Source organism: Eulemur rufifrons, chromosome 6 (assembly GCF_041146395.1).
Source record: "Eulemur rufifrons isolate Redbay chromosome 6, OSU_ERuf_1, whole genome shotgun sequence".
Classification (NCBI taxonomy): Eukaryota; Metazoa; Chordata; class Mammalia; order Primates; family Lemuridae; genus Eulemur; species Eulemur rufifrons.
Genome location: NC_090988.1, coordinates 37,570,056 through 37,587,151, shown reverse-complemented (window position 1 = coordinate 37,587,151; position 17,096 = coordinate 37,570,056). Strand labels below are relative to the sequence as shown.

Here is a 17,096-nt window from a genome sequence, read left to right as displayed (position 1 = left end):
AAGCTGCTTTTAATCAATTATCTGAAGGTAGAACATGAAATGGAAAAAAAATACAAAGTTACAAAAAGAGTTATCAATAAGGAAAAAATTAAATCAAGTTTGATATTTAAATTTATTCAAACTTATATCCACATGAATAAGTGGTTTATGTTGTTTGTTTCTTTGAAATTAAGTACATTTTCTTAAATAAAGTATAAACTGGTTAGTTCATAGATCAAGTTACTGAAATTAAAATTGTCAACACAAGATGGCACTAAATAAAAGTAAGAAAAAAAACTTGTATTTTTTTTCTTTCTTTTAATTATGAGTTTCAATACAGATGGTTAAAACAAAACTGAACAAACCATTTATCAAGTGAATCATTGTTTAACTGTGCGGTTAATGAAGTCTCGAGTTTACATGAAAGCTGAATTGTGTTCAGCTTCAATAATTTAGCTTTAATTGGTTCTATCTTCACTAATTGGAACATATAAGCTTTGTTGCACTTTCTAATCATGATTTAAATTTTCAAAGAGGTACACAAGAAAAGAAGTACAGTGAAATCAAGTTAGAAATAACTAGTAATTGTAAAACATTAGCATTTTCTATTATTTACAGTTTTCCAAACTAACAAATAACTTTGAAAAACTGAGGTTACACCAGATGAAACAAAACAAAGTTCGACGAAAAGATTTACCGTACCTCAAAGAAGAAATACCCTTTGAATTGAGCAATTTGAACCAGAAATTAGAGGTGAGATATATTTTCTTAGTTTCTTCATGTGTATTAAAGATTGACTTCCATTGCTGTTGCGGGCTGTTTGTCTCTAGTGTACATATAATGGCATGTACAGCTGTGATAATGAACACTATTACGAATCAGCTTCTCATTGAACATATTTTCTTGGTGCACCTTCCCTTCAGGCACTTAGTGAATTAAAATATCACTTCAATACTTTGATTTATACATCTTTTCAATATATCAGCATTTTGGGAGAGCAAAAAAAAACAAAAAAAAAAGGAAGAAGAAACCCAAAAAAGTTAAAAGCAAACTGCAGCTGTTGAGTGAAATTGAAGGACACCCCTGGGGTCAGTTAAAGCAAATATCTAATAAATCTTTTAATGGCCATTTAGCTATTAGGCACTTAAATCCCAATGAAGCCTCATAGCAGTTTTCAGAACATGGCTTAAAGTTTCAGGGTTTTTTCTTTAAAGGCATAGTGCCACTCTAATTATGTTGTCCCTTATCACCCAGAACTTCTAAAATCTCAGTCTCTAAAAAGGTTCACTGCATAATGAATGCACTTATCCTTATCCTCTTAACTTTCCAATCTTGGAAAAAGCAAGCCAGCTATTTTTCTTCCCTATGCTCTTGAGCATTCAACCCATAAGTCATGTAACAGCAAAAAGATTCTACTGTAAATTCCTATTATCTAACCTCAGCGGGGTTCGCAGTATTGCTCAGTTATTATTTTTTAATTGACCCAAAGTTGACTTTTGTGTTATCCCACTTAATTTCTTTTCATTCTTCTCAAAACTCCCTCACTCCCAGCCAGTGATTTCAGTTTCTTCTACTCATTGATAGGTAATGGTCCTGCGGCTCCCAGTCACCCAGGATAGACACCCTCTTTGGTTCCTTTCTCTCACTTCAACTGCAGCTGAGTGAGATCTGCCCCTTTGCCTTGTCCAACACCTCTCATCTCCTTCCTCCTATCTAGTTGTCATTGCCCTGTTTCATACTTCATCATCTTACTCTTCAATTAGCAGTCTTTTTGCCTTAAAATATCTTTAAGAGCAGGAAAAAAAAAAAATAAAGCCTGAGGTCACAGCCCTAAAACTAGCTTGTTATAAGAACTTTGTAGGAAGTCAGGTTGTATCTTTAAATGTCCTACAAATTTTACATGCTACTGAATTACATACAGTTTTTTTAAATACAAACTTACTATTGCTAAGTTGGCCCTCTAGGAAAAGGCACTGTGTAGTACTCTCTGGCTCTTGCAGTGATATAATCAGACTGGCTTCAGAAATATCCTGGTCTCATAGAAGATACCCAAAGACGTGCACTGTAATATACATATGCTTTCACCGAAAATGCAGAAGTCGAGTCACTGATTATCCATTTTACTGACTTTTCCTGGGAGAACCACATGCATATAAATTGTTCAAACAAAAAGAAAGCCTTACGTTAATATTAAGTACTTTGTGTGTGCACATTTTACATTTAGGGAACTAAATATTTACATGAAATACATATCATGAAATTATAGTGGAAATAAGTAGCAAATATGTTTTGATATGTTTGTACTTACATAAAAATTTTTAAGCAAACTATGTACATATAGTTTAACTTGTATAATTATAAAAAAATGTTTCAAGTGCCTGTTTTTACTTTTAACTATCTAAAAAATTAATGTGTAAGAGACAGATTTGTCTAGTTTTAGTCTGCATGTAAACATGTTTTTCATTTGGAGCAAACATTTATACACTAGTATAGTAATGGAGTGGAGAGCAGAGTGTGGTAGTGGAAGAACATGGTAGCTCATAACTCAAAACAGGCCTTGATGATTCACTGACTTGCCCTGTGACCTTTAGGCAAGTTGTTAGCCTCACAGAGATTCCATTTTTTAATCAGCAAATAGGGTTAAAAATATCTTATAGGCGACACTGTGGTTTTGGAAAAAAAAAATATGTATATATTTAGCTGCACACTAAAACATTCAGGGTTTAGGGATGAAAATACATGAGCTCTGGAAGTTGCCTTAAAATACTCCAACAAAAAAGAGTAGAGAAATAGGAGAAGTAAAGATGGACTAAGTCGATGGTAGTTGAATGGGGTGAAGGGTACATGGGGGTTTGTTTTATTCTCTACTTTTATTTCAGTATGGAAATCTTCATAATAAAAAGTTAAACCATCTTACAGGTGGAGGTCCTTGACATATAATAATCATTAAGGACCATCTCCCAATATTTAGCAGAGGGCTTTAAAAAAATCTAATAAGTAGCTGTCACTAGAAACTCTAATTTTAATGACCTTAACCACTCTCAAGCTTTAAGACACAGAAAAGCTTTTCCAATCATGGAGACCTTACTATGGAGATCTAGGCAAACCTACAGACTCTCTGAAACCTAGGCTGAAATCTCCACTCCCTATAAAAACCCTAATGAAGCTCTCTTGGTCTCTGCATGGTTCCATACTACTGCATATATTGTACTGACTTGCTAGTCTTGAAACCAATACATCTTAAGACCAAGGAAGCCAGGATTGTTATAAGCACCTGCTGATATGTTGCACGCATTTCTGGCTGTTTTTGGCCTCATTGCTACCTGTTGTAGCATTGGTAAGGAGTTGAGATTAATGTTTCTGCCTCTAAAGCATGCTGGGGAATATTTATTTTCAAGATTATTTGAGGTTATTGGGCAGATGGTGCTAAATATTTGTATTATCTAAAAGATATGAACTACTTAAGTCAACTTTGCCCAAATTTTGACTTTTATCCCCAAAGACTCTTTCCTAACTTAAAAGTAAACAGAATTTTTTAAAATCTAAATTGCATTGATTTGAAAATGTTACTTATTTTCTACTAGAGCTTAGTTTTGTAAATGTGTCACTATTACTGAAGACCATGTTTCCGTATACCTGATTTTTGTATTGTTGAATGTCAGAATCAAAGTCTATAACTTTAAATGAACATCTCCATTTATCCTAGTAAATATAGTCTATTTATCATGAGGCACTATTATATAGGGAAGGTCTTTCCATATTTCTCCAGCCTTAATACCATCACTCAATTTCAGGTCACCTTTAATTGCTATAAAAAGCTTCCTTATTTATGGCCTTCCTTCACTAATTGTTTTAGGACTTATGAATTTATAAAATAAAAAATTCCTCAAATGCTCTTTAAAATCATTTCTTACAGAATATATGAAATGCCATGTTCTCATTTTAAGCAAAATGTACCTTTCATTCTCTAAATTAGCATTTTTTTCAGCATAACCAATCCAGTCATTTCAGCCATCTTCCAAACAATACAAATCACTCTAGCTATATGATTGACATATTATGGGAAATAGTTAAGATAATCACAATATCCTTTGCATGGCTTTTATGTGTCAGTATTATTGTACTTACTATACTGTAAAATTATTTGTGTATACATTTCCCTACTTTACTATATATTCCTTTATGTTTTTTTCAAAGTAAATTTTTTTTTAAATCATGAAATAGTTCCAAATCTTCTGTCCACAGGACCTGGTAGATATCAGGTGCTCAATAAATATTACTGAATTGATTGAAAACATCAATAAATTCATGCCATGTTTCTATATGCAGTAATATATGGTCATATAGTAGCTCTAGAGTTTATTTCCAACCATGTTGTTTTCTTTACAAAATTTAGTGAGAAATGTTTAAATTTTAGGAAATAATAATGTATCATGTTTTATTTGTACGTTCATGGAGTACGTTCATGGTACTTTGTCAGGCACTAGGAACATTACAAAAGTAATAAAATAAACAGTTCTTATCCTTAAGTTTCTTAAAGCCTGGACAGAAAAGATATAATGGCCATCCCTAGGCAAAATTGAGAAACAGTGAAGTTTTCTTTGGCTCATATTATTAAGTTATGAACAGATAATCAGGGCCTATGATTACACTACTCGAGCAAAAACTTAAGCTGAGCATGCTTTATCAAGCTACTCCCATCATTTCTTCCCTGCCTAAATGAGGCCTGGCCACAAGGGGACAAAGTCACTGTCTTAGTTCAGGCTGCTATAAGAGAATACCATAGACCAGGTGACTTATACAACAGACATTTATTTCTCATAGTTCTGGAGGCTGAAAGTCCAAGTTCACAATGCCAGCATGGTCAGATTCTGGTTAGGGCCCTTCTGCTGGTACACATATGGGTGTCTGTATGTTGTATCCTCATGTGGCAGGGAGAAAGAAAGAGAAAGCAAGGTCTCTCATCTCTTCTTATAAGGGCACTAATCCCATTCATGAGGGCTCCATCCTCATGACCTAATTACCTCTCAAAGTCCCTACCTTCTAATACCATCACATTGGGGATTAGGCTTCAACATATATGTTTGGGGGGTATCACAAACATTCAGTCCATAACCGTGACTAAATAAGCTCAGGCCCCACCCTTTGCAACACAAGAGAGTAAGTTTAGCAACTGAGTGTAGAAAATGAAAGAAGGGGTCAGGAAATAGTAAGGAAGTACTGGTTGATGCAAAAACATTGTTGGAAACTCCTGATTAGTAATCAGCATTTGTTATCAGAGAGACCTTTTTACATTTTTAAATGATTAAGTTATAAATTCCATATTTCCTGGAGAAAATGAGAAGATAGTTAATCCAACAGGATTGATTCGATACTTTTTTTTGTTTTCCTAATAGATAAGGAATGGACTTACTTTTTTTTTCTCAGAATGAAGATGTACAAATGAAATAAGCACTATTCATTGTGCTTTAAAATGAGTAATATTCTTTATGTTTGTCCTCCCACTTTTTAAAAGGAGTTTAGAGCAAAGTCAAGAGAATGGGACAAGCAAGAGATACTATATCAGACTCATCTGGTTTCTTTAGATGCTCAACAAAAACTATTATCTGAGAAGTATAATCAATTTCAGGTAAATTATCTAATACTATCCTCTAAATTAGAAGAAAGTAGAGGTTAAATATTTGTATCTTTGCCACTAGCATATAATCTATTTACAGATAGAAATGCCAACTAAGGTAAAGTAACCAAAGTAGGTCCAACAGTGAGTATAGTCCCAAGTGCAAGAAAAATCTGTAATGGTGAATTTAGTCTACATGTCTCAAAGAATGGTGCTATTAAAAATTCCATTGTTGTTATATCATTAAATAACACATGTATTTGCATGCCTATGGGTGAGGTACTTAGGGAGTCTAAGAATGTTTGCTTTGCTTTGCATTTCTCTGACCACTTGTAAGACTGAGCATCTTTTCATATATTTCTTAGCCTTTTTCATTTCCTCTTCTGTGAATTGCCTGTTCATAAACTTTGCCCATTTTTGTGGTGTTTGTCTTTTTCTTACTGAGTGTAGAAATTTTTGTACAATAGGAATCATTAAGCCTGTTATATGCATTGGCAACTTTTCCCCTACAATCCAATTGTTGATGTTTCATTTTGTTTATTTTATTTATTTTTAGTCATAGTGACATTTTTCAACTATTGTGCAACTGAATTCATAATTCTCATCTTTTTATAGCTTCTAGATTTTTTTCTTGCTTAATAAGACTTTCCTATTCCTTACCCCCTTCCCTCCTTTACATCTTCACTCTGAGGTTATACAGATATATTTTCTCTTTATGCCATCTGAAATTGAGATTTTAGAACCAACACAGGACTGAATTACAAACAGCCAACCTTCATTATCCAGGAATATATTTAAAGATATTTTTACTAATTCATTTCTATCATTCATGAACTTTATGTAAGCTTCAATATGATACTCTTTATTTAATTTACACAATTTTCATATTTTTCAGAAACAGGCACAAAGTTACCAAACTCAACTAAATGGTAAAAAACAGTGCATAGAAGACAGCAGCTCTGAAATTCCTCATTTGATATGTGAACCAGATCCCAGTTGTGAAACCAGTGAAAGAGATGAGTTCATTATTGAAAAATTAAAATCAGCTGTGAGTGAAATAGCATTAAGCAGGAATAAGTTACAAGATGAAAATCAGAAACTCTTACAAGAACTGAAAATGTATCAAAGACAATGCCAGGTGAAGATTTAATTTTTATTTTCCGACTAATATTGTCCATGATTTGTATAAATGGTGACTCAACAGGTATCGGGATTAGAAAGCTAGTTTTCTATTACATGTATGAATTTAGTTCATATTTCCTCACTTGATGAGTAAATTCAGTAATCCCACAGGTACTTCATCCCACTAGAGTGCATTTTGGTTGTGCAGTGGCATAATAATAATGTATTACCAATGCAATGTAACAGCAGTCACTTACAGACCTCTATGTCCAAAAACTGTGGTCCTTTAGCCACACACCACCCCCTTCCCTATTATCTTCTCTGACTCTGTGCCTCTTTTACTCATAAGAATCCTGGGTTAGAAATGCAGGAAATCATGAAGGATACAACAATCTAGTAACCTCAGCATATGGGGGTGATTTATCACCGGTAACCTTATTATAATCATTACCAAACAGTATCCTAGAGTTTATTTGTAAGTAACTTTCACATTGGCAAATATGACGGATGGTTTTTTTCAAGCATTAATTTTTTTCTTCACCCAACAATTTTTTTGTCTTTTCACTTCTTGCAATTATTAGAAAGGTTATATAGGATTCATCAAAGTTGGTCATTACTGATTTCCTTACTAAATATTTCTTATTCATGAATATCCAGTTACTTGAGACATTCTATGGTTTTATCTCCCGTTCTAGGTTTTATCTCTCAGCTTCAAACATTCAGCATCTTTTATGATTTTCTCCATGGCAGTTGGCCCATCTCTTCACCCCACTCTATTCCATCCTCATCCTAAATTACACATTTTGAGGTCGCTATGTGGGCAGACTTCCACTTCCCTGAGAGATTCCACCCAGGATTTTCTGCCACTTAACCTCCCAGAGTCCTGTCTTAGCGCTGGGCCAACTCCTCATTCCCCTACCCTGCCACATTATATATCAAATTAGTTGTTTAACTACTTTTTCTGCCAGCATTTGCTCTTCTCCTGTGTTCCTCTTTCCCCAAGTTTGGGAGGGGACAGAAAACAAGGCTCCTAGCTTCTCCCATTCAGTGGCATTTCTAAAAGATGTACATCTCCCCCATCTCAAACTCCAATTTTGTTTGAGAAGGGAGGTCTTATTCTAATACAAATTAGCATACAGATGTAAACAAACAATGCAAGCTAAACTGCAAATACTAAACACTGAGGAAGCCAGAAATTGTCTAGAAATAGAAAAGGTATTGATAGTGTTTTCTTTGGCTTGATTATATTACAAATGAGGTTAACCCTTTTTCTTCTGCTCTAGAGGGTATCCAGGGGCTTCTAGCGTTTAGCTTGCCCATCAGCCTACCCTGTGCTGTTTGAGCTGTGTTTGCATGACTGCTGGTAATGCACTGATGAGGTTCTTACCCTCTCAGAGGCTGCTGCCCATTCACCTCCCTGAGTATAAGACAACTGGACATGCCTTCTGTTTAAAGACAACTTAAACTTATATTTTGCAGCTGTCTTTCTACTGCTGGAATCTGCACCGGGATCGTATTCAATAAATAAGAAAATGATTTTTCTGGGTACTTCCCAAATATTCTCCCTTGGGCTTCAAGTTATCCTGTGCAGACTGAATAGTTCTCTGCTTTATTCCTTCTTTAAGTCTTTTTGGCTCTGGTCCCTACAAATCTATTCTCTGCTCAGGCCTATTTTTCTTTTCTCTGTTTAGTTTGCCTGAAACGTATTTCATTAGTAGGTCCAGTTACAAGTTTGGTTCTATCCTTCAGTGAGGTTCAACTTCTTCACTAACATCAGTTCCTTTTATTCTTCCCCCAAGTAATTCTATTTGAACCTGTGTACAGTGCCCAAACTCATCCTTTTTTATAGGGTGAGGTTCAGCTTTTGTCTGGCTCACTTACAGTATAGAAATGGCTACCCTTACACCTGTACCCTAGGGGGTAAAAGGGCCTCTGTTCCTGGCTGCTGTTCTTGGCAGCATGACTGACTTTCTCTGCAATGCTTTCCTTGATAAATTCCCCTTTTCTCCTCCTCAGAACTTTGTCGTTTATACTTTTCCAGGACATAGGATGGAGAATCTTCTTAAAGAAAAAATGCTGCAAATATAGGAAGTTTGTACATTGAAGAACATTAATAAATTAACACTCCCAGTTTGGATCACCATCTATACCCTCCCTCTGAATAAATGCCTTAAGCCTGTTCTGCTCATACTTATCACAATAACACATTCCTATTGGCAAGAAGAGAGAATGCATGCAACCTGGGAGTCAAAGGTGTAGCAGGAAGTGAGAGGACTCAAACCAGCTCCTGGCCAAGGTCACCCTATCCTTTCCTGATATCATTCAGTTGACTTAACCTCCTGACCCAAGTCAACAGGATTTGACTTAGCACCCTTCTTTCTCTCAAACTCAAAGATTTCTACAAACTTCCAGGGGCTTACATGTACTCCTGAGAAAGCTCTGTGGGTTGCCTGAGCTAAGCAAAGTCCACGTTATCTACTTTGATTTTTCCTTATGTATGCATATATTAACGTACTTAATAATTCATTAGTGACCTTAATAATATAATAATAATAAGTAATATAATGAAATTAAAACCAGCTCTTCATAGAAGTCAATGTAATTGTGAAACATTTTTACTGATATTCATTCTAAAGGTTGCAACACAACAGTACTAATTGCTTAATTATTATGACTTTCCTTTAAATCAGTGGCTCTCTACTGGGGTGATTTTGCCCTCTGTTGACATTTGGCAATTCTTGAATACATATTTGGTTGTCACAACAAGGGGAAGGAGTGCTACCAGCATTTAGTGGGTGGAGGCTGTAGATGCTGTTAAACACTCTACAATGCACAAGACAACCCCTACAACAAAGAATTACCCAGCCCAAAGTGTCAATAGTGCTAAGGCTGAGAAACCCTTCTTTAAAGTTTGAAATGTTATTTTTATCATATTCATCACCAGCAATTCTCTAACTTTATTTTGTGATGTTTTCCACAGTTAATGATAAATTTTAATGTGACTGATATTCATACTAATTTCTATGAGGAAGTTTACCAAAATTATATTTTTACAAATTTTTATTCATTTAAAAAATAATTTAGCTATCCTTGGATGTAGGAACATTATTAAATTTAAACTAAGAATCTCCATTTTATATTTTACAAAAGAATTGCATGTATCAAAAAATAAACCAAATTATTCTGGAGCATGTTTTATGCACAAAAAAAATCTGTTATAGTCTTAATAAAAATATTTTTGGAAAGTAATTGCATTAAAAAAATTTCTGGCTAGTATTTTTTTTAATTTCAAAATACTTAAGGGGGTACAAACGTTTTTGTTACGTGGATACCTTTTATAATGCTTATGTTGGGGCTTTTAGTGTGCCCATCACCCAAATAGTGTTCATTGTACCCAATGGGTAAGTTTTTTTTTATGATAGAAGTAGTCTTTTATTCATTTATTTATTTAATTTCAGAATATTATGGGGGTGCAAACGTTTTGGTTATATAAATTGGTTTTGGCCATTTGGGTCAAAATTATAAGCGTGCCCATCCCCCAGATAGTGTGCATTGTACCTGTTAGGTGTGAATTTACCCATCCCCTCCTCCCCTGTCCTACCTGCTTGGTTTCTGTTGAGTTTTACTTCCATATGTGCATACAAATGTTGATCAAGTAGCTCCAATTTAATGGGGAATACATGTGTTGTTTGTTTTTCCATTCTTGTGATACCTTATTTCAAAGAATAGTATCCACCTGCATCCAGTTTAATACAAGAGGTATTAGTTCACCCCACTGGTTAAGTTTTTGGCCTTCCCCCCTCCTTCAAAAAATTTAAAATGTCTAAAAGATAAGATTTCTACTCCCAGGAATACATTAAGTATTTTTCATCCATTTTGGAAAAAATGCTGAAAATAATGCTTTTACTTAACCTTTTTACTGTTTTATTTCTAAATTTTACTCATGTTTCATTCTTTTCTTTAGGATAAATACTAAATAAGGAGATATCAATTATTTATATTTGGTAGTTGATTTGAAAGTTTAAAAATCACTGCTCCTTTCAAGCCATTAGGCAAATTTATAACTAAACAGATGGGCCTTAAGCACATTTTACAAAATTTATATTTTACTAAAGGGGAATAATTAGAGGTAAATAATACTGTAACCAGTGTATATATTTAGAAAGAAGTTTCTCTTCTTTCTTTACAAACTTGTCATGACACAGTGTTTCACATCTTGCACATGAATGCAAAAAGACAACCATTTCAATCTGAAATACTGTCATTTATTGTATATAAAATTCTGTTTAGTTTACTGCACACTTTAATGCCAGATGCATCTCAGTTTTCACATGAATCACATCTTCTCACTTGTCTTTCTACAACCTTGAAATGTGTCAGTATACATGTTAATTCCATTGCATATCTTTATTTACTATGCTACACTACACTCACGTTTTTTAAATGTGCAATATTTCCCATTGGAGGCTAATGGTAAAAATAGACTGTTCTGCATTTTTCTAATGTCTATGGTGGAAAATTTAACCTTTTTTTGTTTGCTTGTTAATGTGTCATTAAGGTACTAGAGAAACACTGTCCAATAGAAATATAATGCAAGTCACAAATATAATTTAAATTTCTCTAGTAGCCATATTTAAAGAAGTAAAGAGAAATGAGTAAAATTAATCTATAATAGTAATGTATTTTATTCAAGCCAATATATATCCAAAATATTATTGTTCCAACATGTGATCAATATATAAAAAATTATTGACATATTTTACATTTTTTTCATATTAAGTCTTCAAAATCTGGTGTGTATTTTATGCTTACATGCATATCTCAATTTAGATGCTAAGTATTCATCTGAAATACTTGATCCATATTTAGATTTCATAAAATTTTACCATTAAAAAAGTAGATTTACATACTTACGTTGTTCCAATCAAACTTGAAAATGTTCCAATAACTGAATCAAGTACCAAAGAATCATTTTCCTGAATATTTGCACCCACATTGACAAATAATTGATTTAACTTTCATGCAAAAGCATACTAATTTCAAAACTATATCTCAGTTAAATAAATTCACTAATTCTTATGTCAATTTAGTATTATTAACCTTGAATTCAAAGTCAAAAAATAACTCTAAATATATCGATATCAACAAAGCTTTCAAACTTTTCTTGTACTTTTTCAGCCAATTTACATAATGCTGTCAATTATAATTAAAATCTTTTGCATATGGCTTCATGTATCAAATCATTATTATTTATTTGTATTATGGAAAGTTTCAGTTTTAACATATATTTTCTTACCTATGTAATGCTAGGTCACAAATAAGCCTTTTTCCCCTCAATGATATCTCTATCACTCTTATAAATACAGTTTTCTAATAGCAGTAAGTAAATATTCTATTATTATCACATTTTACAGAGTTTCATTATGTCCTATACTTTCTATACAATTGTTCTTCTAGGCTTTATAAATTTTGGGGTAAGAATTAATAAGAAAATATATGTCTACATAAAAGTGTATACATTAATTTCATAGCAGCATTATTCATAATAACCAAAAAGAAACAACCCAAATGTCCATCAACTGATGAACAGATAAACAAAATCTGTTATATCCATTTAATGGAATATTATTCAGCCACAAACAGAAATGAACCACTGATACATGCTACAGCATGAATGAACCTTGAAAGCATTAAGCTAAGTGAAAGAAACCAGTCACAAAATGCCACATATGGTATGATTCCATTTGTGTGAAACATCCAGAATATGCCATTCCATAGAGACAGAACATGGATTAGTGGTTACCTGGATATGGGGTTTCTTTGGGGATGATGAAAATATTCTGGAATTAAGTAATGGTGATGGTTGTACAACTTTGTGGCTAAACTAAAAACTGAAATGTACACTTTAAATGGGTGAATTTGTGGTATGTGGATTATATTTCACTAAATGTTATTGAATATGTCTATATATTAAGAATTATTGAACAAATGCTTTTTGAAAATATCTAAAGTGTTTTCTAAGACCTTTATTACCATAGGAATCTCCTGCCTTCAGAACCTCCCACCCTATCTTGACCAATATGCTACAGGTCTGTTTAACGTATTTTGAGTGAAACAAATTATTTTTGCATCTTGAGTGTTCTAATTGGACTAGGAGTCAAAAGGTCTGGATTTTTCTGTTCCAAATTCTTGAACTTATGAGTTGTGTAACTTTGGGTCAAGTCTGTTCCTCAATTTCCTCATCTATAAAAATGGCAATGGATTTGATGACCTGGGCCAGGTGCTCCTAATATATATTAGTTTCTCTATATAACTGAGTGGAAGGGACCCAATAATATTGAAGGACTCGTCCATTCCTCTCTTCTAGAGAGCAGCCAAGAACTACTGCAGGAAATGGCTCAACAGGCTATGGTCACGAACCTCAAACGGGTACTCAGCACTGCCCAGCAATCTTATGTGTTCCTACAATCAACTAACTCCCCCATTCCCATTGTAAGCCGTTTCAAATCTTCTCCACTACTCAGCCACAAAAAATAATGGTGAACTAGTATTATCCTGGATGGAGCTGGAGCCCATTCTTCTAAGTGAAGTATCACAAGAATGGAAAAACAAGCACCACGTGTACTTTATGTGCACATATGGTAGTAACAGTCATGGGTGTTGGGAAGGGGAAGGAGGGGATGGGTATATTCACACCTATTGGGTCCCATGTGCGCTGTCTGGGGGATGGGCATGCTTGAAGCTCTGACTCGGGCAGGGCAAAGGCAATATATATAACCTAAACATTTGTACCCCCATAATATTCTGAAATTAACAAAAAAGGAAAAATATATGAAAGCAGAAATGAAATTAGGACATAAAAATTTACAAGATTCCGCACATTTGCCACCAAAATGCAGAGGGGCTTCCATATATTTACATAAAGAATTAACACTCAGGTTGCAACATCATTCTTAAGGATGATAATAGACATAGAGGGCTGACTCTGAAATGGTGTGTGATGAATTTGCATTAATTCACATTTTATGCATTACACTTTGTTCATACCTTTATGTTTAATTCTTTCAAATTTTACATTCAATGTAATCATATTTGTTTGATAAATTGATTTTTCTTTGCCATTAAACTGTAAACTCACAGAGGACAGGTTCTGTGTTTGTATCCCAAGAGCACATAGAAAGAGCTCAGTAAATATTTGTTGAGTAAATGAATGAAGGAATGGAATTCTGTAAGACAGAGCAAGCAAAGGATTAAATATCAATTTGTTTAAAATTAGGGTCATTTGTAGATGTTAAATATTTTAAAATATATCATATATTATGATATCTAAACATGAACATTAAAAAACTTTTTTATATTTTTATTCAGGCCATGGAAGCAGGACTCTCAGAGGTGAAAAGTGAGTTACAGTCACGTGATGATCTCTTGAGAATTATAGAAATGGAACGATTGCAGTTACACAGAGAATTATTAAAAATAGGAGAGTACCAAAATGCTCAAGAAAATAAAAAGAGGTATAATCTTTATATTTGATAGTCTGAGAGAAACTGTTCAAAACATGATGTTTAAATATTTTGATGAGTTTTATCTTTGAAACTAGAATAAAAAGTCTATCTTGTACAACATGCTGTTAATTTATGGTTATATTAAATATTTAAAATAAAATTTATGGTAATTTTGTCTTTAAAATTAACATCTTCACTTACCTAGAAAATTATATCATGTTCTGATTTATGGCTACTTCTGTCACAATGAGTCAGAAATTTTCTTAGAAGTTTTATCCTTCAGGATATCATAAAAATAATAGTATAGAGCTGATATTTAGTTATATATGCAGAGAAATAAGATGTATTCCATATTTTTCAAATGCTTTTGTTTTGATTGCCTATAAACTAATGTTAACTTTTTCCCTTGTACATATTATATTTATTTTGGCCTCTACACTCACCACCTTTTCTGTTCCTTTAAGGTTCTTGTTAAAACAGATTTTTTCCCTCTTTTAAAATCAGACAGATATTGTGTACTCCATAACGACAGAGGAAATGGGATTGCTGAGGATTAATAAATGTTTATGCTTGTGAATAGACAGTTTGCTTTAATAGTTCATTGATGCTCTTACTGTCATTAGAACTCAAATCTTTCTTAAAATCAGAAAGCTAATGCCAGACTAATGATACGATTTTAAAAATTGAAGAGCCAAATGGTGAAGGATATTTTATTGAAAGATGATTACATTGTTTTAAAGGCACTAATTATTTCTTCAAAGTTGTGGGACCTGCTAGCATTTCTTTGAGTTCTACGCTTAACAACAAATGGCAAATTAAGATCCCTAAAAATGACCTATTGCATGTCTCACCAAAGATGGCAGAATGCCTGTTAGCCAATGAGCATTACTGAGTGCTCATATACAAGCTATATGTCATCATCACTGATCATTAATACATCCATTGGATATTTATTATGTGTAAAATGCAGTTTCAGTGTGGTGTTGGGGAGAAATATCTCCATGCAAAGAAAAGAATGTATATGCCTGAAAACGTAAAAAATTTCATAGAAAAACACACCATTCAACCCATGTCTAGCTCTGGTTTTGTTAAGAGCATTGTAGATATTTTTTATGATGCACTTAAAAGGCCAATGCTGAATTCTGAACATGGTCAACTTTCCTTCAATACATTATTTGATCTAAAATCTTACACTTATTCACATATTTGGCCAATACAAACTCTTTTATTCTATCTGTTTGCCATCCTCTATTTAACTGGCATTTATTTTGGTTTCCAAAGTACATACATCTTTCTCATTTGGAGGATATCCCTCAGTTCTGGTATTCTGAGATTTGATGAAAATGTATGTATTTAACTTTTCACAGCTACTGTTGTAGGCTTCTCAGCCTTCATCTTTCCCACTAAAAGTTTCAAATCCTTTTAGTTTGTTCTCATATGAGTGCTGTTCTACCTGCGTTATTGTTTTGATTTCTTCTATTTGGACTGTATCTTCTTTACAGCTGTCTTAAGATGAAGCAGCCCAGACTACTGAGTAGACGCACAGTAGTTTTATAGAAATAGGATAGTAATGTTTTTATTCATTTTCAGAAACTTTCTCAATAATGAAAAGATTTTGTTAGCTTTTTCTTTATTTCTTTTTTAGTTGTAGAAGCACCTTGGGCTGATATGTTCTGAGAATTATTAAAGACAGTATCAAAGCTGGGCACAGCGGCATGGATCTGTAGTCCCAGCTACTCAGGAGGCTGAGGTGGAAGGATAGCTTAGGCCCAGGGGTTTGAGGCCAGCCTGGGTGACATAGCGAGACTTCAGCTCTAAAAAGAAACAAATAATTCCAACACTATTTTTCTGCATGACAAATAATAGAGTCTTTATATATTTATATTAGCATTTAATATTAACATGATTATTGTTTTCTTCTTTGCATTTGTCCACATTAGAGTTTGACATTTGTTCCAGTCACTCTCTGAACTTTGCAAGATCACCATGAAGTTTTTAGCATTCACTTCAGCAGTCTACTCCCAGAAATTGCTTAGGGAGAATTGAAAAATAGGGAATTTTATTTTTCACTTCTTCCAAATCATAGGAAATAAGAAAAATTTAAGAGTAATCCTGAAATATTTTAGGAGAATGTTGAACAAAGTGGAGAATGTTCACAATATATTCCTAAGTGGGAAACAAAAGGAGACTGAGACAAGTAATATGTACGGTATATTCTAACTGGGAAATGTGTATTTATTTATACACATATATGCATAGGGGAAAAAAGACAATTACTACACACAGAAATGCTGAAGATGGTCTTTCCTTCATGATAACATTATAGCAGTATATTATATTCTGATGTACTTTGTTGTCTGCAGTTAACATATATAACAATCGGAAAAAAGCAATCTGGCCTAGGCATGTGAACCTCAGGGATATCACTATCAATTTATACCTCTTGAAAGATCTTTTATTTTCAATCATTATATTAGTTGTTTCTCCATCATTACTCTGATTTTGGTTTCTTGTTTTAATTGTGTGGTTTAAATTTTTGATGCATGGAATCTGTTCAAAAGTTTTTCTGAAATCTAAAATTGTACTCACTCACAAATGGGTATATTCCTCAAAACATCATCCTCCGCCAGAATAGTCAAGCCTGATTTCTGATAGAAAGCATGCTGTTTTCCTCATCCGGTTATCTTTATTTTTGTGTGTTGATGATTTTTATTTTACCAATTTTATTTTACCAATTTTACCAATGTTCATATGAAAGTCAACATTATCTGCTTATACTTCTCCAAGTTTCCTGTGGGAATTGTACTTTTTATACCAGTTTCTGCTTTTCCTCTTTAGTACTAATATGTGGTTGCAATTCCATTTTATAAATT

The 17,096-nt window shown here is 33.5% G+C and overlaps 1 protein-coding gene across 1 annotated transcript in view; it reads left to right on the top strand.

The window, feature by feature from the left end:
* Positions 1–17,096, top strand: part of DEUP1 (deuterosome assembly protein 1) — a 74,500-nt gene that overhangs the window by 22,565 nt on the left and 34,839 nt on the right. Inside the window, exons 4-7 of the mRNA XM_069469072.1 lie at positions 598–732; positions 5,495–5,608; positions 6,492–6,734; positions 14,087–14,232. Of these exons, the coding sequence (XP_069325173.1) occupies positions 598–732; positions 5,495–5,608; positions 6,492–6,734; positions 14,087–14,232 (638 nt within the window). The remainder of the gene's footprint in view (positions 1–597; positions 733–5,494; positions 5,609–6,491; positions 6,735–14,086; positions 14,233–17,096) is intronic.